This window comes from Lupinus angustifolius, chromosome LG01 (assembly GCF_001865875.1).
Source record: "Lupinus angustifolius cultivar Tanjil chromosome LG01, LupAngTanjil_v1.0, whole genome shotgun sequence".
Classification (NCBI taxonomy): Eukaryota; Viridiplantae; Streptophyta; class Magnoliopsida; order Fabales; family Fabaceae; genus Lupinus; species Lupinus angustifolius.
Window position 1 is genome coordinate 2,727,315 of NC_032009.1, and position 22,876 is coordinate 2,750,190.

Consider the following 22,876-nt stretch of genomic DNA (forward strand, 5'->3'; position numbering starts at 1 on the left):
TTTAAAGGAGACAAGTGTCGTTCAGACAGTGCTAAGCGTATACTATTGGTGGTTCAAGGTTCACCTAGTTAATGATATTCAATTGGCATAGTAACTCGGGGCCATGTTATTAACTTAAATGGCATAATATTATGTATAATGTACAGTTGCAGTTAGTATTGAGTAGTGTTTTAGATGTTTGTTTCTTACATAACAGTAGCATGCTACTCGATGAGTGAACGAACAAGAGTAATACAAAAATTAGTTTGAAGCACAAGTGAGCAAGCTTGAGGTCAAAGAGAAGATGTATGAATTAAGAGTGCAAAAGCTCACTTCAAAAGAGAAGAAGTTTGAAATACAAGTGAAGCGACTGAAGTATGAAGAACGATTGAAAGAATTGGCTTCAAAAGAGAAACAACATGTTGCCTAACATTCTAAGGCCCCACAAGCCTTCATAATATTAAAAAACTATGCTTCTTTCTCACTTTGTTTGATCAAATTTTCATGTCAATTATATTTTTAGTTTAATTATGTTGATACATCTGATATCGATTTGTAACTTATTAAAAATATTTTTTCTCTGATTAATGTTGTATGTCTTAGTCAATTTGAATGGACGTAAATAATGCAAAATCTCTCACATTGGCATCCTTCTATTGTCTTAGGGGTGAGCTCAATATGGAGGAAGAGTTTGTCAATTGAATTATTTATTAATGCAATCAAAGACCATAGTTTTAGAAGTGTTTTATAAACTATCATAGACAATGGTTTTATAAGTGTTCCCTGTAAACTATTATAAGCAACAGTTTTACAAGTGTTTTGTAAACTATCATAGGCAACAGTTGTAGGTGTTGCCTATAATGATCACTGTAAATAACAGTTGCCTTTTCAAAATAAAAAACCGTTGTCTATCTCACTATAAAGGCAACGGTTTTTTAACCGCTGTTGCCTTATGTAAAAAACTGTTGTCTAAATAAAAAGAAACGGCTTAGATTACCACAGTTAAAAATCCATTGTCTATGATAAAGATAACGGTTTTTACATATTAGACCACGATTTTGAGCCGTTGAGACAAAAAATGGTGTAGTCATTTTAGCTAAACCCGTAAAAAAAGAGAAGTGCATAGCAAACTAGGCTACTACCTTGAACAAATGAAATGATGATAACTGGTAAGTGTTTGATTAAGCAAATAATAAAGGGATTGAGATCCTCTCTTCTAAAAAGTTGTTGTCCTCATGTCCCGTTCCAATAGTATTCCACAAAATAATATAAAATATTGATTTATTTTTTTATAACTTTTTTTTCAAATTAAAAAATACATTTTGATTGGTTTGAGGGATCAGAAACTCTCCATCCGGTAACAAAGAGTGTGCCCCACATAAGGACCAAGTCGAGGACGTAAAAGACTCATAGTCAAGGATATATGGACCCACTACATAGATAATGATGATGGAAACATATATAACATAGATCATTTGTTCCAATAGTATCCCATCTGAAGCTAATATATAACACATTGAAAACAAATAAAAATTATTTTAAAACAAAAAACAATATTATGATTCCCGACATGAATTGATGTATTACAAACTTAAAAGAAATACCATCGAGAACAAATGGTATTTGTGCGGAACATGTACTATTTAAGGGTATGAACTGATGTATTACAAACTTAAAAGAGGTACCTAGCTTACATGGCCCCTCACAACTCTATAACTTTTTATTATGGCCGACCATATTGAACCCACTAGACAGTTTTTCAAAGTACCTGGTTACAATCCCTGTTTGGTTTACAAATGATCTATTAAACTTCTACGTGTAATTCCCATTTCTTTTACCATGCATTGCAAAAGAAGAGTAATTATGGCACCGTTGAAACAACTCTTTCATTTTGCCTTGTCAAACATTATTTTCTTCAATTTGTAACTGTTAACTAGAAAATAAAAGCTACTTTTTTTCTTCCAAAATAAAGCTATAATTGATTAGATTTAACAGCACCTGCACTTATATATTCCTCTTCAAGTTTCCCTATTTACTTCCTACTATTTTTCTTATTTTTTCATCACTTTACTATTCATTTCAGAATTTACTTTAAATATACAATTTATATTTATTTAACCTCTATGTCCAAAATGTTTAAGCAAGTGTTAAGAATATCACTTCTACTTAGAAAAGTAAGTCTCATATCTCTTATATCGTTTTATTATATCATAAATAATTTAAATACTTATTAAATTGCCTATTTCATTATCAATTGATTTTGAGAAAACTTTAACATAATATCAAATGGAAGTGCTACCAAAGCAAAAAAAGTATGCTTTGAATTTTTATATTTTTATTTAGAATGATATGATATTTTTATCTCCCTTAAAGAAAAGTAAAAAATAAGAACCCTTCTAATGATTTTTATATTAAGGTTTCATTCCGAGAGGAGTAACTCAACATGTATTTAAATCATTCTTAAAATTGGATAGGCAATGTCTTACTTCTCAACATGTCCTCCACAAAAGTCTGCGAAAATAGGTGATGAAATGAGAAAATGAGCTCTCGCTGTATGATATAATGTTAAAGTTTCAAATCAAAACTAATTACTTTATCACTTTTTCTTTCTAAAAAGAATATAAATTAAAGAATAGATGTATAAATAAATGTCATTTCTCAAGTACAAAAAGTCTATACACTACAGTTTGATCAAGTAAATGACGAAATAGACATCAACAAAAACAGCTTCCATAAACAACTTAGTACATGATTCACTTCTTAATGGATTGCACGAATTTTCAACTCCGTAATAATGAAGTTATATACCTAGGTATCAATAAAGAACAATCATTGGTTCATATAACTAATATAAGAAGCGACTGATAATAGTCTTCATAAAATTGTCTTGTGAACGACCAGCATGGAGTACGATTGTTTCTTAATAGATGTCTCATATAGCTAGTTGTACATAGAGGAATCAATCTAATCTCTATAAAAATATCTTATTCTTCTTCTTTTATGCTGTAGCCATTGGATTGATGAACTCAGTTCAAGGCTTAAGAAGCTTATCAATTAGTTCTTTTTCCTTTTCAGTGGGGTGAAGCAAAGCCGAGAAAGAGATACATTTTTTGTGTCCCTTTATAATCAAGAACAATAAATAGGCTTTGTGAAGAAGACATTATTTCGTGTCAATAATTAAATGCATATATAACTTTTAATTGCTGCACATATATGCATCTTTCCAACCTAGTGAACCAACAAGACAATGTGAAAACTTTCAGACTGCATGTTTGAGGCAGAAACCAAAGGAAACTTCATTAAATGGCACTTGCTACGTGTATAAAGTCTGACCATATTTTTTTGATCAACAATAAGAATATTAATATAGAGATAAAGAAAAATTAGGAGAACAAATGGTATTCCTATCCACTAAATACCTACAAATAATAAGGAAGAATATCATTTGAGCATGCAGTGGCGGATCTTAACTTAAACTTTAGGAGAGGCAATAATATTTAATTACACGTTAATTAAATGCACATGTGGTAAAATTTTCATTTATTTTCTTTTCAATATTAATCACTATGTTGTGTACAATAAATTTATCTTCTATCTTCCTACCTCATTTTGTTTGGTTGTTTTCATTGTTGAAAATGATATTTATGTTAACCGAACCACAATAGTTAAGATAAGACGAACAATTTGATAAAACAAGACATGACTAACAACATATGGTTGAGAGTTTTTCAAACTTGAATGACTTAATAACACCAAAGAATAAAATGTTGAAATTGACATCTCAAATTAATATTCTCTATTGCTCATTAAAATCCATAGCATATAATTGTTGGACAAAATACATATATTATTAAAATTAAATGAATTTTTATGATATATATTATCAATACATACATAATCTTTTTCATTATGTGTAAAGTATTTTCAAACTCAAATGAAATGAAGTCATATATTATAAGCAACATCATCATCTACACATGTAAAAGAATTAGATCCATTTATGTATAATTTTTAGAATGACAAACAAGTTAGACTACATTTATTTATCAAGGTAGAAATTAAAGGAATGTGAGCTTCAATGATTTACATCATAAAAATAAGTTTGGGCGTAGGTAAGTGAGTGTACGTGTTGTTTCAAAAAATGTATTAATCTATGTGTCATTTGTTATGATTGGTTGAGAAAATGTATTTTATAATTTAAAAGTTTAATAATTAAGTATTTTTCAAGTATCACATGGATTGACATATTTTGTGGAACAACAAATATGTTCCTGTGTGCAAAAATCCAGGGGGGCAGCAGCCCCCACCTGCCCCTATAATCATCCGCCTCTGATTTGAAGGGTTCCTCAACCAAGCAACTAGAGAAAAAGAAAAGAAAGGGAAGCGGGCATTGATAAGACTCTAAGAATGTAGTAAAATAAGTTTCATCATCTCATCAAGGTAAAAACGTTTGTTCTAAAAAATACATTTGTTCCTAATATGCCAAAGAGTCCAAATTGTGACAAACCAAAGAGCTATCCACAAATGTATTTTCTTGTTGTCCATCTATAACAAAGATGCATGAATTGACAAATAGATCTTTACTTCATTATGAATAATAGAGGTAAGTCCAAAGTAAAAATAGAGTCTTTGCCAAATAATGTAGGATGTTGTACAAGAAAAGACAAGTGATTAGTAGATTTCTCTAACTCACCACAAAAAACACACAAAAGGGAATCATGTACTCCTAAACCCCCTCTATGATATAGGTTGAGTTTAGTTGGAATACCCTCCAATGCTGACCATTTTGAAAACTGCAACATGACTAAGTTCATAAATTATACTATGGAATTGTTAGTCTAATTATAGGCACCGGAAATTATTGTTGTATTGCTCCATTTTATTTATCAAACTTTTTCCTTCCCTCTAAAATATATCTCTTATTTCAATAATTAACAAATATTCTACCATGCATGCTTACAGTACAAAAAGGAACAAAGCAAACCATAAAAATAGAAACAATCATGAACATAGTAACCTATATAACCTGAAATTCAGTTTCCTTCTTTACTCTCTAAATAAAAAGTGGCAGTGGTACCTCCTAGCCCTCTAGAAGTGTCACTTCAAATTGTCACAGCAACAATCATTGATTCCTCCACTTACCCGTAACCCCTCTCTTTTTGTGCATTGTTTCATTCAAAATGATTCATTATAGAATTTGGAACCATGCATGCTTTAGATAAGAGTCTTCTTTCAAATTACTTCAAAGCCTTAAAGACAAGTCAAGTTGGCTAACATCTTCTTGAACATTATTTTCATTAGTATAGCCACGTGACCAAGAAGGCACCCCTTCTTTGGAACCATAGCTAAACTCTCTCCTCATGACTTGTCCTTGGTTTTCCATGACCAGAAGAGCACGACCAAGATGGTGTTGTTGGTGTGAATTAGCACTGAAGTTTGGTCTTTGTTCTTGTCCTCCTCTATAAGTTTGCATGGCTGAACTCAGCTCCCTACTCTTCTTGGCTAGAGTCCTTTCCAGCTTATGAGCATTTTGGTGGCCTCCCAAAGCTTGTGAACTGTAAAACTTTCTCTGACAATAGTTGCATGAGAATATCCTAAGTTCCATTGCACTAGTAGGAGGTGATGATGAAGAAGAGGAAGAAGGGTCAAGGAGAAGATCTAGATTGAGTGAATTGTTCTCATCAGGTTGCCTTAGGTGAAGAGAAGTATTAGGCTGATGGAAGTTCATGGCTATAGTTAGAGATAGAGAGAAAAAGATGAGATGTACAAATTATAGTGGTAGTGGAAGAGAAGCAATAGAGTGCAAAAAGATGTAGGGTGTGATGAAGTGTGGGGTGAGAGGTATCTTTATGTAGTATAGGAGGCTCCAAGGTTCACTGTTTCTGAAGACACAAATAGTAGTATATTTAGTGAGAGAGAAAAGTGGTGTATATTGAGTGAGATAGAGGGACATGTATCTGCAAGATCAGTGGAGAATCATAGAAGTTGTTCCCTTCATTAATGGCAGAGTTTGGATCCTTTGTCTGTCGATGAATAAATAATAAAAAATGAAACCTCCTACTAAGATTAAGATTAATAGTAGGGTTTATTTGTAAGAGAAAAAGATAGTTTTATATATTTTCATTCTATTATTAATGGTTTATGTTTTTTTATTATATTATTAATTATTCAAAAAAGTAATATAAATAAATGACTAATAATATTTTGATCGTGTATAAATTTTTGTACTGATAGTATATAAATATTAACTATTTTTCATATTAATGTGAATGTTTGCAATTTAAGCATCTAATCACAAGTCCTAGCCAGAATTGTTGTAACCTTATCAACAAGGAGTTGAAACTTAAAATCATGTTGTGTTCCATCACACTTCTAATTTTGGAATTGCAATATGGACAAGATAAACAATCTTGACTACACCAAATTATGATGGACATGATTTGAGACCATTTTCACATTGTCTTAAACTAATGGCATATTATCTACAAGTTTTGCTATCTGTCCATAGAAGATTGGAGAATGGTGCTGTTTTGACAAAATTACGGGCTTAGATGAATTAACATAGAAGTATTGTGCTCATATATCTCTTATTAATTACGGCTCTATTAATCATATGTAAAATGGTCTAGCTGAATAAGACATGTAAATTTATTCCCATGTAAATTAAGTGCTAAGTCTTAACATTTTAGTTCTACTAAATAAAGAATAATTATTTTCTGTGTTTTTAAATTGTAGTCTACAGTAATGTGATTTTGGGAATCTTTTCAACTAAATTGGATCACCATTATGATTGCACTTGTCTGCAATTACAATCAACCACAATTTTGAACATTAATCCTCGTACTAATTGAATTTATCCCATTTTCATTTCTGTTCAAGTACAGCATTAAGCTTTTGTATGACGTTGCTTCAACGGATGACACATATGTGTCTCACAAATTATGTCAATGAATATATCATAGTTATAATTGATCAAAAAAAATTAATTATTAAATTTTTAATTTAGATATATTTTTTCAACTGTTATAATTAATATATGCAGTAACGTAACCGTGTCACAAGATTGTGCACCCTATGTGATATATGTGTTGATAACTTTGTACTTTCAATTTCATAAACTATAGTGAGAGCTAGAATGGTGAAAGAGATGGTTCTATCTCACAATGGCTTTACTGCTTTAGCATGCTTCATTATTAACTAGGACCAAACTTAACCTACAAATTTGGTAACTGGATCAAGCACGTGGGAGATGGAATTATAAAATGTAGCTTAGTAGACAAATTAAATTAGAACACTTCACATTTGTTATATAACTCATAAGCATATATATAATCCGAGAAGGACACCTCTCCTCACACATGTAAAGGGAAATGGTTGTTTTTACTTTTTTTGTAAGGGTAAGAATATGATTTCGTTGTATAATAAAAGATTAAAAAATCGAACATACTATTTTTTTTTGTTACTTTTGATGCATTTTCTTCTCCACTTCATTAGAGAATCTTCACCCATATAATCTCATCAGGTAGTAGGCTTCAATATAACCAAATAGTAAACCATGATTGGGGGATTATTATCTTCTATTTCTATTGGGTTATGATTGTGGTGAGCCTTGTCTGTAAATCACAGACACTTAAGGAACCATGAAACTACGTCCTGTTGCCAAATGTTCAGTCACTTGGTATTAAGATTCCAAAGCTAAGGAAACATTAATACTTGTTCTAAACTATACAATATCCACTCTATCAAATAGGATGTTTCCCTTTGTACTTGAACAAACCTACATTAATGAGATCTAGTTACATGTATATGTGCTAATGTTAAATTAAACTAAGAATAAAATAAGGTTATAAGAGCTAGCTTGTCCCGTAAACATGTTACAAAACTGTACTAATCTCTGCAAGCTTAGTTGTATAAATTAACACGTATTACCATGTCGTTGTGATTATAAAACCGATTTCATGTGATATTCTACCCAGGAAAAAAATGTAGTTATAATAAACTGAAACCTTTATAATGTGCATTGACCTGAATTTCTGATGGTATTTTCTTATTAAAAAGACGGATGAATCATATGTTTGCTGCTAATTATTTCAGCTTTCACAGACCCCCATACATATGAATATGATTGTTATGTTTCGTTTCATTTAATTCATGTTTAGTTCAATATTACAAAAAACTCATTTTCGGATTGGGTACAAACAATTATTTGTGTTATGAGGAGTGCTATTTTTGCATCTAAAATGTACTTCAATATTTATATCTTCTTCATTGGAAAAAAATAAATAATAAGGATGATCCGCATATTTTGGTTAGCATAAAAAAGTGTATCATAAAATATGTTTTAGGCCTAAATATAAATTAGGTTGGTTAATAAACCTCTACCTTACATGTTTCATTGTTTTAGGCCTAAATATTTGTTTGAGTGGAATTGTTGGGTGTGTTTGTCTTGGAACAGGTTGGTAATTTTGTTGCGTTTATCCACTTCTCGGCATTTTTATGGTTTGTTTGTTCTGAAGTTGTTAGGATTTATCTTGGCAACTAACTTGCAAACCGGAAGTTATTTAGCTTACAAGTGAACTATTTTTATAGTTATTAGATCAAATAACTTTAATCTCATTCATTGGATTTATGGTTTGTTAGTTCGCTTTTGGTTTTTTAATTGTTTGGTTTGGATTCGAGTCTCAGGTTCATCATTTTTAATTAATTGCACTAAATATTTTTGGAATTGGTGAACCTAGAGCTCAAACCCACAACCAAGCAATTAAAAATACTACTATATATCAAGTGGTCTACAACAACTTTTGTTTACTTTATGCACAAAAGTCGTTATATACCAATACGACTTTTGTTCGGAAGTCGTGTTAACCGAAACCGACTTCTGTTTAGAAATTGTGTTAGCCGAAACCGACATTCTAACATACAGAAGTCGTACTGAAGTATCACAACTTCTAGATACAAAAGGTAATCGGTCATAAATTCAACGAATGAGATTAAAGTTATTTTATCCAACAACTATAAAAACAATTGGCTTGGAAGCGAACTAACTTGCAATTCACATGTTAGTCACCACCTTATCTATTATTACGTTATTACCTATTTCAAAAGGCTTGTTCTTAAAATATCTACCCAAAAACTAGCTCATGCAAGAAGAAATACCAAAGTTATTAGAAATAACTCTCACACCCTTTGGCCCAAGAAGGAAGCATTTTTTATAAGCTGAAATTTATGAAAAAAGAGTACAAGGTAGTCACCCAAATACAAACAATCGGCTCAACCAACACTAGATGGAATTTACACATAATTTAATACAAATCAAAATATCAGAACACTAGATGAAAGGGCATTGAACTATTGCTAACATGAGCGTCAAACCATTTCCAAGTCTTTAGTTGGATCAAGTTCTATAAAACTAAGAGGCTTTTACAAAAGATTCCATCATTTCTCTCTTGGATATTTATAACATGTATTATGCATTTGAAGCGTTAAGTTTTGTATAATTGTATGATTGGATATTTATGAGTGACACATTTCTCTGCTTGGTTGTGGTTGTTTACTTATGGAGGATGTATTGGTGCAGTTTCGTTAGAAGTGTAGCTATGTTGGGGAGAAAAGATATCAATGATCTGTTTGCGAGTTGATTTTTAGAGGGAGAGAAGAAAGACTTGAAAACCATAAAATACATTTTTTTTCATTCAAAAACTCGACTCGCAAACAGTTTCTAGAATTTTAAGATTATATTGGGATAATTACCAAGTTGGGCCCTTACAACCCCTGATACTCATGGAGGACACATGTGCAACATGGACTATTGTATTAAATAAAATCTTTTGGTGGCCCAATCCATTTTTGGGACCGGCTTTCGTACGATGTTAGAACAATTGGATTTAAGTCCGTCCTAAAACCTAACTCAAAAAAATGTTTATATTATAAATTTATAATATACAGTCCATTACTCATTCTTAACCCACGTGGAAGTTCAATACTTTAACGCTATATTGATTTTTTTTCTTCCCATAATATATCACGAGTGTCGCTGCATTGACTTGGATGGCTTATACTTTCTGAACCCGGTTCAGTTTATCACTCAAATCAAATCGTTTGATCGTAAGTGACACTCACACTAGATTAGTGTCATTTTCTCCGTAATGAATTTTTTTCCATATTTTTCACTATACACATTGCAACAGCTTGTACATTATGACATAGAAAAATAGAGAGAAAATTGAACCAAAACACAAAGGGTCTCAAGCTGTATTGGCGAGTAGTAGAACTTCTTGAAGCCTTGCACTTAATTCCTTCCGCAGAATTTTGCCTGAGGCTGCTTTAGGAATGGTGTCCGTGAAGAAAACTCTGTTAATTTTCTTGTAAAATACCACTTGACAGAAGCACACACCCAATCACCACCACTCCAATAAAGAGTGACAACCAAAAAAGATAGATACCAACTTCTCTACCATATAATAATCAGTAAATTATACTCACATTTTTTATTTTTAATGAAATTATATAAATTTTTCCTCACTTTTCTACGTCTACATAAATCTCCCCTAATTTTTTATACTTTTATTACATTGATTATTCATGCATAAGAAATAAATATAATCTTTTAAACAAAAAATATGATAAATACAATTAAATTAAACAAAACGTTATATATTGTAGAAACAAATCCAAATTATATGAGTGGAAATACATTTTTATTATTTTTGACTAATAATTTTGATGAAGAGAACCTGTTGTGAAATGTATTGTTTAATTTCATCTTCAGTGATCGTAGAACCATTTGATCTTACAACAAATGCAACTGGACTTCTCCGGCAACTTAATCTTTCAAGCTGAATCCAACACCAATGGTACCATAATACCATTTATCATTAGAATTAAGTTAATTGACAATTAACTAAAAGTTCAAAACTAATTTTCTTTCATTTATAAATCAACGTTTAATAAAGCGATTAGGTGGTACTTTTTTTGTTTGAAAAACATTAAGCAACGAACTTACAGTACAACAGCAACATGAGAAATATTTGGGTGGGAAATCAACATCGCTTCGAGTTCAGTAGGAGCTACTTGGAATCCTTTGTATTTGGTCATCTCCTTTAACCGATCAACAATGAAAAGTTCATCATCATCGTCAATAAAACCAATATCACCTGTGTGTAGTCATCCTTCTTTGTCTATAGTTCTCTCTGTGGCCTCTGGGTCATTTAGGTATCCTTACCAACCATAAATCATGTAAATAATCATCTTTAGAAAGAAGTCAAAAAAACATAGAAAATATATTATATTATCATTCTATGAAATAATATGCTATATTTTAGGTTAGCTACAATTTGATTAAATTTTGACGTAAGTTATATGCTTTTCTTTTAAGCATTAAACTTTGTCCATTTTCTGGTTGTTGAATCACTATTTTCGTGTATTTTCTTACTTGGAGAGAAAAGATACAACTCATTTAGAACAACAATGGTATAAGCAAACTGAAATTTTTTAAGCTGTTTTGGGTGAATAAAAAATTAAGATTTGCTCTATGTTTTCATGGCCAAACTGTTTCAAAGAAAAATAAATACACAGTTTGTAATTTAAAGTAGCTCCCACATTACTTATCAGTCTAACAAAATTATAACATGTGTGATATTTTTTAGTTTTTAAAAAAAATGTTTAAATGGAATATATGTCATAAATTTTTTGTCTAGATAACTTATAACTTATCTGTTGGTAAAAAGTAGTGTTATTAAACTTGGACTGGTCAATGACCGATTATGTATTGGGTCAATGAGTCACTGATTTAACCAGTTGATTAATGGTTAGACTGGTTAATTCGTTTTCTATTAAAAATTCTAAAAAAAATCATAATATTATGTAACAGTATTAAATAATCGTATACTCTAAATTTAAAAACATTATCATGCCTAATTAAACAAAAAAAATTTATTTTACTACTATAAAATGACACAAGTAAGTTGATAATATCATCAAACAACATATAAATTATATTTTAACTACAAGAAAAATGTACAAATAAGTTTAAAATTTATTTAAACAACAATATTTTTGTTAAAATGTAAACTAACAAATGACAAACATGACTACAAATAAGTTAAAAGTACTTGTTTTTCACTACATTAATTAGTTATTTTTTAAAAAATATTTTTTGATTGACTCGACCAGTCCAATCGGTTTGACCACCCGTGTCACTAGTTTTAGGTTTAAATTAACTGGATCAACCCGATTTGATACAAAACCAGTTAGATTAGAGGCTCAAATCGACTAGATGTCCGATTCAAGGTTGAACCAGCCTGTTCTAGCCGAATTTTATAACACTGATATTAAGAAATATTTTATTCTCTTAAAACAAATTAATGTACTGTTTATTCTCATCTATTACTTCGAAACGTGATTTGAACCCCAAAACCATTATTCTGATTTTTCATTTTTCACGTTGAAATGACTTAGGTGAGAGAAGTAATAATAAGAAGAAGAAGAAGGCTATTATACCCTTATTATTATTTTTTCATTTTTCGTTTGAGCCATTGGATATCAAATTAAAGATAGAATAAAAAACTACCGAGTAGTTGTTATCTTATTAATTTATATAATAGACCCCTTCAAATTTGGGCTTTGATAGTTTCATATTTATTTGTCAGTGGATCCTGTCAATATAGACTTCAGATTGAGCCTAAGCTATAGGACCTGCTGCAAGCCTTGCTCTGAGCTCTTTCCTCAAAATCTTGCCTGAGGATGCCTTTGGAATTGAGTCCACAAAGAAAACCCTTTTGATTCTTTTATAAAACACAACCTGCCACAAATATATGTAAAGCAGTAAAACTTAGTATCCAAATTGATCCATAGCATAAGAACATCAAATATACAATTATTAGAGAGAAAAAAAAAATATATGTAGCCACAGTATATAAGTTTTATACAATGTCATTGTATCATTCATCATTCATATCTAATTACTATTGACTCTTTAAAAAATATGTATTATACTCTTAAATAAAATATAAATAATACAGATGAATGATATATATGTATTAACTGTGTATAAATATGTATACTTATTATATCAGATCTAATATTCATATTATTATGATTTAATTTGGATGGTGAAAGAACCAAAAGAATTACCTGCTTTGAGATATATTGCTTGATTTCATCCTCCAAGATCTCAGAACCATTTGACCTTACAACATATGCAACTGGAACCTCCTCTCCATCCTCATCTTTCATGCTGAAACCAATGATGATTAGAATCCATTAAAAATAAAAAATTGAGGACCAAACTAGATATTTGTTAGGTATATAACTTACGATACAACAGCAGTGTCGAAAATGTCTGGATGGGAAATCAACATGTCTTCAAGCTCAGCAGGAGCCACTTGATATCCTTTGTATTTGATTATCTCCTTTAATCGATCAACAACGAAAAGTTCACCATTATCAGCAATATAACCAATATCTCCCGAGTGCAACCATCCACCTTCGTCTATGCTTATTTTTGTGGCATCCGGGTTGTTTAGGTAACCTACCCAAGGGTGGCACCACTAATTAATTACCACTATTATAAGATTGATGTTATAGAAGAAATGCAATATATATACTATAACATACAAATTTATTCAGTAAATTATCTATGATTTATTATTTGTATTATTTATGTTGAAAAGTCATTAATAATTAAGTATTAATGGTGAGTGTTACAATAATAACATATAAATTATCTTTATACTATTAGTATATACATATTATTCTAATCCTATAATTACTCCATTGTTTACTACTTTGCTAGGGAATAGGAAACTTTTGAATGGTATGAAATATTTTATTTTTTTGCTCTGACCCCATTACTATCCTTTGTGGGGATGATTTTACCCGAGCATATTAATATTATTATGAAGTTAAATTATATAAACTATTAGTATGAATTATGTTGATTTATTGATTAATAATTAAATATTATCTAAATATATATATATATATATAATAAGGTGGTTTCAATTTTCATATATTTCATAGATATATAAAACATTGATGTATATAAGGGATTATTAAACAGATTTTTATGAGATTTTATATATGTTATAAACTTTCAACCCATTTTGTTAGTTTGATTAAATCTATTTTATTTTAAAATAAATTATGGGTAATAAAAACTTTTCTTGCTAATATTTAAAATAAGTGCATAATCATACTGATGACATTGTTTAAATGGCACCAGCCTCTACTAGTTGATCAATGAACATGTACAATTTTAATGAAATCGATTCTTCTAATTCAAATAAAATATAAAAAAGTTAAGGTTTCATATAATTAATTTAAAATTACAAAAATCGATGAAATTGAAATATGAGAAATGATTTAAAAATGGCTCACTACCTGTGACAAAGATCACTTTGCAATGTTAATTTCAATGTCTTGCATTGTGTTTATATTGATCTACATACTTTATAAATGGATAATCATTAAAAATTTATGTGCCATATTTGCTAATATCAATAAACCATAACAACTATCAACAAAGCAACTTCTATATAAATAGGTTACCTAGTACAGAACAAATTAATCTTATATCATGTTTCATATAATATTATCTACTAATAAAGTTATGACATGTCAATCAATAATTTTAAATATCTATTATTATTATATTCTTTTCATTATCATTTATCTAAATAATATATGAAAGAGGATCGAGAGATCTTTGTTTCCTATTATGAAACACATTTTCCTATTAAGTGATGCTCAGTAAGTAAAGAGGTACTCATTGAATTAAATATGACATGTTAACACTTCTCTTGTTAAAAAAATATATTTATGGTTGGAGAGTGTAAGTTTTCACATCATTCACCATTTAAATATTTTAAATCATTAACATATTATTTACCATTTAAATTTTTTAATAGTAATTATACAATAATCTCCTTTTTAAAATAAAAAAATATTGTATGGAACAAAAAGTTAATAGGCAAAAAATTATGCACCTTTCATGATCTGGTTGCCTCTAATGCAAATCTCACCAGCTTTATTCCTGGGAAGCGAAGTACCTGTATCAGGGTCAATAATCTTCATCTCCGCATTTCTTATGACAGTCCCGCATGAACCTGATTTCGCCTCAAATGGTTCCTTTGCAAACGCTAAGGACATCGAGAGCACTGGTCCCGCTTCGGTCATTCCATAACCCTGCATGTGTAACAGTCAATCATGTTAGCCTTAACTTCTTATAGTTTCAACTCTTAACTTATATTCATTTTCATGTTTCTTCTTTTTTCATCCTGAATACTGTTTTCATGCATGGTGTTCTTTTGGGAGAACACGCCCAATTTACTGGTTTCTAATGCTTTCATACATTTATTTAAGTGTTTTTTTTTAATTCTTCTAGTTCATTTAGTTCTAAATGTTACACAGAGAATAATGCTATTGATTTGAATAATCTTTTTTTAAAGGAAGTAAAGTTAAAAAAAGTGAGTGGAAATGGAAAAAGATAACCTTTCTAATTTAGAATGCAAGAAACATATAAATTTATTATATAATTGTTTTATATAAGTTTATTAAATACACCACGTCAATACAACTTTTGAATAAAAAGTACAATTTCTCTATTTCTTTAAGATAAAACACCCAAAAAAAATTGTCCGTTGCCATAAAAATATTGTCATGAAGAGTTTAAAGAATAAAATGGAAGAGAATGTAGATTCAAATTTTACTCATAACAAAAACTTATTTTCATGTTTAATTGTTTTATGGATAAAAATAATATTATTTAATTTTGACTGTAAAACTAATATTACCTAATATAAAATAATGGTGCACATTTAATCAATAAAAGATGGAAATTATTTTTTAATGATTAATAAAGTCGAATAAGATACTGAAGCTACCTGTCCAAGTGTGACGTTGGGAAGCTTAGCACTAAAAGCTTCCACAAGTTCCTTTCCCAAAGGAGCTGCACCAGACATAATCATTCTAATCGACGACAAGTCGTATCGTTCCACTTCAGGATTTTTTGCTATTGCCAAAATGATAGGAGGCACAAATGGTGCAAAAGTCACCTTATGTTTTTGAACCAACTGTAACACCTTAATGATCTCAAACCTTGGCATGATTAAAATTGCAGCACCAACTCTAAGTCCACAGAGCAAAGCAGAGTTAATTGCAAAAATGTGATAGAGTGGTAACACACATAGGATCACGTCTTTGCTGTGTAAATAAACATTCGGGTTTTCTCCATCAACTTGTTGTGCCACGGTTGTGACTAACCCTTTGTGTGTTAGCATCACCCCTTTTGGTTTCCCCGTCGTGCCAGAAGAATAAGGTAGTGCAAAAACGTCGTCCTGGGATATTTCTATTGTGGGGATATCACTCTCATTAGAGGTGATCAACTCAGAGAAGCTCAAGTAATCGCCCTCTGGTGGTGTGTCAATACACATCACTTTGATACCGTTTTCTCTAGCGAAATCCTTTACTTTTTCGACGCATGAGGATTGTGTTATGATGAGCTTGGCATTTGACGCGATGGCCTGTTTCGCAACTTCAGCCGATGTATATAAGGGATTTCCGGGGGTGACGATGGCGCCACGGTAAGAAGCACCGAGGAAAGCGAACACGAATTGAGGACAATTATGGAGAAGGACCAGGATGACGTCATATTGTTTGATGCCAATATTGTTGAGACCGGCGGCGACTTTGCGGGCGGTGAGTTCCACGTCGGCGTAAGTGAAAGTCTCGCCGGTGTTGCCGTCGATGAGGCATGGACGGTCTTTGAACTGGGATAGGTTTTCGAAGAGGTAAGTGTGTAATGGGAGGTGTGTTGGGATGTAGATGTCAGGGAGTTTGGAACGGAAAATGAACTCTTCATGTTCATCATGTGTGGGTTCCATTTTTGTGTTTCTTTTGTTATTGTTTTTGGATTGTTGAAAGGTTTAGGAATAAAAGATGAGGAGGTTTTGAAGAAGGACAAACTCTCTCTTATATAAATATAGGAGGATGTGGAATTAAAGTTTTGTTATTTTATTTGTGGAATTAAAGTTTTGTTATTTTATTTGTGGAATTTGTCAAATTGGTCAATTAGCTATTGCTTTTGTTGTGAATGATATTTTTATATTATTATTATTATTGTATTATTCATTAATTATATTTTATTATTATTAATTCTGAAATAAAATTAATACAAATAAATGAATGATTATGCATTAATAGTGAAAAAATATTTATATCATTGGTGTATAAATATTAGACTGATATATTATTTTATTGTAGTTCGTTTAAATCTAACATAATATTATAATATTTTTCTAAATACTATAATAATTATTAATATATAATTAAAATTAAGAATTTAGTTAATAAACTTATTGAATTTTAAATAATTAATATATCACACTAATAAAAACTTACTATGGACACTTATTTTTGTTTGGTCCAAAAAAGGCAAAAACTCAATTTTCCATATTAATAATTTCTTCAAAAAATAAACATACGAATTTTAGCCATAAAAAATAAAATAAATAAATAAAGGAGTCCTTGATTTATAAAATTTTAGCATTAATTCTAAATGCCTCATTCTAATAAAAAAAAATCTCCTAATTGAGCATTGATGGTAATACCATTTTTAAATAAAGATTTGTCTTAAGTTTTAATTTTCAAGCAAAACCAAAAGAATAATAAAAATATTGCTTAATATGCATTTATTGACTCCATAATGATACAAAACAAATCTAATTTTTATTTTTACATTTATATGAAATTTGAAAATGACTTATGAATTAAAGTTCACATATTAGCCTTTTTATTAAGAGACATCCCATTTTTAAGAGATCGACAAACTCTCTTAATTTTTATTTTCCCAAATAAAATAAAAATAAAAGTGCACTCAATTTTTTTGTTGTGATTTTAAAAAAACTCAAATGACTGACTTTTACATATTCATAAGTAATGCAATAATTTTGAGATTTTATAGAGTCGCTACTTAATTTTCTACCTCAAAAAGAGATTTCTAACTACACATTTTAAAAGGTCAAATAATTATATTGCACCCTCTTTTGGGTATTACAATAGAGCAAAAATGCATTTTTAGATGTCTTAAAGCCCAAAATTACTCAATTCGAATATTTGAATTTATGATTATTTTTAAATTGGGATTTTATTATTAAGGATATGATAATGTTTTGAAATATGAATTGATTATATAAATTATGAGTTGTTTTTTTATTTATAAAACATATGTTGAAATATCTCAGTAACCATCGGTAGTACAAAAAATAATAGGAGAAATCAAATGCTAAAAAAATCTACAAAATAAAAAAATCTGATTTATGGTTAAGAGAATAATTAGCCTTAACTCTCTTCAATAATTTAATAAGGAGATACTATTTCATTTAACATGTGAAAACTTTATCAATATAAAGAAAGAAGGATAGGTGCACATAGAAATCTCCTTCCGAAAAAATTCCAAGAAGTAAGGATGACAATGAAAACTAAACCCATGGGTGCTCGCCCAAATCCAACCCGAATTTAAAGGGAAACTCGATGTGATTGGGTTCGTGTTTTATCCAGGTTTAATTTTCAGGTTTGGGTTTGGTAGCACAAAGACCCTACCCCGAACCCACCCCTGAAGTAATATAATTCAATTTAAAATTAAATGTTTTATTACGTGTTCATTGTTTTTAATTTCTAATTTTACTTTACATATTATTGACTCTTCAAACATAAAAGAAATGAAATAATACAAGAGAAAATAGAAATGCTACAGAAAAATGAAACAAAAATGATATCCTTCTTTCCTTAGTTCATTTATTATTTTTGGGGTTTTTATCGGGTTCGGGTTACCCGAAATCCGACTTGTTCGGGGATAATATCTTTATTTTCAATCTCATTGAGTTCAAGTTAGGATTCGGGTTTTGAATTTTGGATTCGAGTTTCGGTATGCACAAACCCAGTCTCGATCCGCCCGTTGCCATTCCTACCAAGAAGCAAATGTTGTGCACATAAGCCAAAGAGAATGAGATATCATAAAATTTTGATTCACAAAGGTCAAGTGCATTTCTGGAACCATGTGACCCTCTACTGACCACTCACGGCGTTCTGCATGGCACTATAGTCAGCCTTTCAATTGGTCCTACAACCAAAACCAATAAGATCGCGACACTGAGTATGGATGGCAAAAAAACTCGTACCCATGAGTAAAACCCGTACGGGTACGGGTCACAAACGAGTACTGTGAGTTTTATAAACGAGTTTTTAATAATACACATAATACATACGGGCATATATAGGTATTATGGTACTCGTGCCTGCGAGTACCCATTATTTATGTGATTAATATATTATATTTAGTTAAAATAAAGAGTATATTATCCTGACCTTCATTACACTATGTACATCTTTTCCTTTTACTTTTTTTTACATTTTTTTACCTTGGTTACATCTTTTATTGAATTTAGTGGTGAAACACCCTACAAATGTTATTACCTATGTAGAAACACACATTATTGCAAATAAATATATATATTTTTTGTTAAGGAAATGAGAACAGTAAATCACACAAATAGGAAACTCCAATAGATTTAACATTTTTGCCAAATTTCAATCAAAAAGAACACAAATAATTAAGTTTTATCTAATTTGAAACATAATATAAGTAAGAAGTTAGAAATTTATTGATAATGTAGGAAACCCACGGGAACCTAGAAATATCCGCGAAAACTCACACACTATTACTCATACGGGTACAGGCAGTTATGGGTAATAGTCTCCTATTTTAAAACGGGTAACGGGTAGCTACTACCATGCCCGCCCGTGCATGTTGTCATCCCTAACACTAAGGCGAGTATAGCTCTCCTTATGTAGATGCATCCATAGTGAGTCATCGCTCTCCCTACTAGCATTCAACTCCTTATAGTCGAGCGTATTTCAAACGTTGTGCTCCAACTACTCCAACCAATCAATTTGCAACTCCGAGGTGAGTGCAACCCCCAACGTGTGGATGCAACCAAAGAGGATCTATGCTTCCCACCTGATATGCATTTCAAGCGTGAAGCTCCCATCATTCCAACCAACAAGGATCGTCCACATGGTGTCTTTCCAGGTGTAGCTTGTGCCAACCAGTACGCGTGATATGTTGGTGGTAATTCCTGCATCAAGGGTCCCACATTCAGTTATGTAGATCTACTTTTCTATTCCTTTCCAATCTATTTCAATATTTTGGTAATACCTATATTTAATAACAAAAAAAATACTTTTTAAAAAAGTAAATAAAAAATATTAAGTACTTTTTGGAATATAAGTAATAAAAATTAATAAGAATAACAAAAAGGATGATAATCCCTTTATTAACAACTAATTAAAAAACCATTTTTGTAATTAAATAAAAATTAATAAAAATTAAAATAATTGAAATTATTACAATAATTAGTTTAATAAAATTTATTGCTTTAGGAAATATGTTCATTAGGGAATTTTTATTATAGTAATTAATTAAATATGTAACTTTTTTGGGATTAATCAAATATGTAAGAGGGTCACGATAACGCTTCTTGTCCTCATATTATTTTTGAATGGTCGTGTTACGACACTTCTATTTATTCGATTATTCCTAAGTTAATATTAAAAACACTTTTAATTAAATTAATAATTGGCAACGATTAATAATAAAAATATTTTTTCAATAAAAAATAAGTATAAAAAAAATCTATTAACTATATAAGAAAAAACTTCTTTCACTATTCCTCTTGGACACTCGCATCACTACACATACGTTTCACTTCCTTCTCTTTCTCTTCCTTTCATTTCTCTGCCCCTTTGTTTCTTAACCCTTTATTCACATTCATTTCTTTCTCTTCATTTTCTATGGATTCATTGCTAATGTGTTGGTTCATAGTCGAGCATGTGTGTAGAACAATGTTTTTAATCTTCCCTGCCATCTTTGTTTTTATTACATTTTGATGGATTTGCCGCTAATGTATTGGTTCATTGTGGAGCATGTGTAGATTAATGTTCTAAATCTTTCCAATCATTGCCATTTTTCATTGTTTATGTTGTTGTTTAACAAACCCATCTTTCTGATTTTACTTTGAACAACCAATATGATGCAATCATTTATCTCCAGGTGATGTAGGGAGCTTTGCAGAAAAAAATCTAATTTTGTTGTCCAAAAACATTGATATTGTCTCGTGCGAATGCACATGTAACCTCTACTGCTATATCAGTTAGGGACATATGTCAACACCTCATGCAAAATTTCTCTCTAAAATCTCGCTACCACTTAGTGTACAGTCTCACACATAACGTGGAAAATTTCATTTACCATTTATTTCAATTGAACATAATAACTCATTATTACGTAATAAGTTACCAATATAAAAGACTCCAAAAATCACTCTTCATAGCCCATGTTTTTTTATAACTTCACCAAGTCACTTCGCGATTTCTTTATAACTCCACCATTATTGACATGGTTATGCCATTTGTGGGCAATTTGTCCGATGATATATTCATATGGAAGTTCATGTTAGGATCCGTTAACTTCGTGGATGCATATAAATTTGTTTATAATGATTTCAAAAACTATTATTCTTTGTGTTCATGTTTAGGATAAAGTTAGATTTATTTTTTTCCTGCTGTTTTACAATATACTACTTTTTAATCTAACTAACATTTATGTTTTCCCCACGTAAGATAAAGTAGTATATGTTTAGTATGTGTGTTTTAATTAACTATATTTTAATAAAATTTAGATTATCTTATATAATTTTGATATATAAAAAATTGTAACAAAAGAAGTTGTGAAATCATAAAGTACTAAAATTAGTATCATAAAACTTGGTCATTCAAAATCATCATATCATTAGTGTTCAAATATATAATAAGGAAATAAATTGGTATTAATTTTTAAAAACGTATAAGGAAATTAATTGAATAGCTCGTAACAATATTTGATATTACAACAATTATTTGAATCCCTTTTGTTAAATGATTTTTTTTTTAAACTAATTTGAAATAATGACACATTACATTTTTTAATGATTTGAGTAACTATTGTTCTTTGGGTTCATGTGTAGGATAGAGTTAAATTTTTTATTTGATGATTTACAACATACTACTATTTAGTCTAACTAATATTTATGTTTTCACAATAAGATATATTAGTATATGTTTAGTGTGTGTTTTATTTAAATATATTTCACTAAAATTTAGATTATCTAATATATTTTTAATCTATGGAAAACTATAATAAGAATAGTTGTGAAACCATAAATTACTAAAATTAGTATCATAAAACTTGGTCATTCAAAATTATTTATAGTGTAAGATATTCATATCAGATTAATATACAAAGATATGATAATGATATAAATTGCATATTAATTTTAAAAAAAGAGTATAACTAAATTAAATAAATAGTCCATAACAATATTTGATAACCACAACAATTATTTTATTCACTTTTATTAAATGAGATTTGATAAATTTTAAACTAATTTGAAGTAACGATTGAAAGTGCAAAGTGTGAAGGACTTTGCATTAGCAATGTTTTGCCTATGTTTTGATGAAGACAATGATATAGTTAAAGTTTGAAGATATCTCAATAATCAACATGTCGAGGGCTCAAGTGGTGACTTATTAGACTTAGGTTATAATTCTTTATTATCTTTTTAGAAGTCTAAGATGTTTTCCATAGATATTGAGTCTAGGTTAGATAAACCTTGAGAGTGCAAAGTGTGAAGGATAGCATTAGCATGTCTCTGCCTATGTTTTGATGAAGACAAGGTTCTATTAAAGCTTGAAGATGACTCAACAATCAACATGACTTACGCTCATTTGGTCTTATCTAGACTAAGACATAATTTGAGTCTATATTCTAAGTAGTCTGGGATGTGTGCCGTAGTAACTGAGTATA

The 22,876-nt window shown here is 30.1% G+C and overlaps 2 protein-coding genes across 2 annotated transcripts; both read right to left on the bottom strand.

The window, feature by feature from the left end:
• Positions 4,908–5,990, bottom strand: LOC109346990 (zinc finger protein 2-like). The gene has a single exon (XM_019586732.1). The coding sequence runs from the start codon at positions 5,705–5,707 to the stop codon at positions 5,222–5,224; it is 486 nt and encodes a 161-aa protein (XP_019442277.1). The 5' UTR covers positions 5,708–5,990; the 3' UTR covers positions 4,908–5,221.
• LOC109346995 (4-coumarate--CoA ligase 1-like) lies at positions 12,647–16,881 on the bottom strand. Its single transcript, XM_019586737.1, has 5 exons — positions 15,861–16,881; positions 14,964–15,162; positions 13,294–13,507; positions 13,111–13,213; positions 12,647–12,778 (listed from the first exon to the last, which is right to left on the bottom strand). Exons 1-5 carry the CDS (start codon positions 16,857–16,859, stop codon positions 12,659–12,661), a joined length of 1,635 nt encoding a protein of 544 aa, XP_019442282.1. The 5' UTR covers positions 16,860–16,881; the 3' UTR covers positions 12,647–12,658.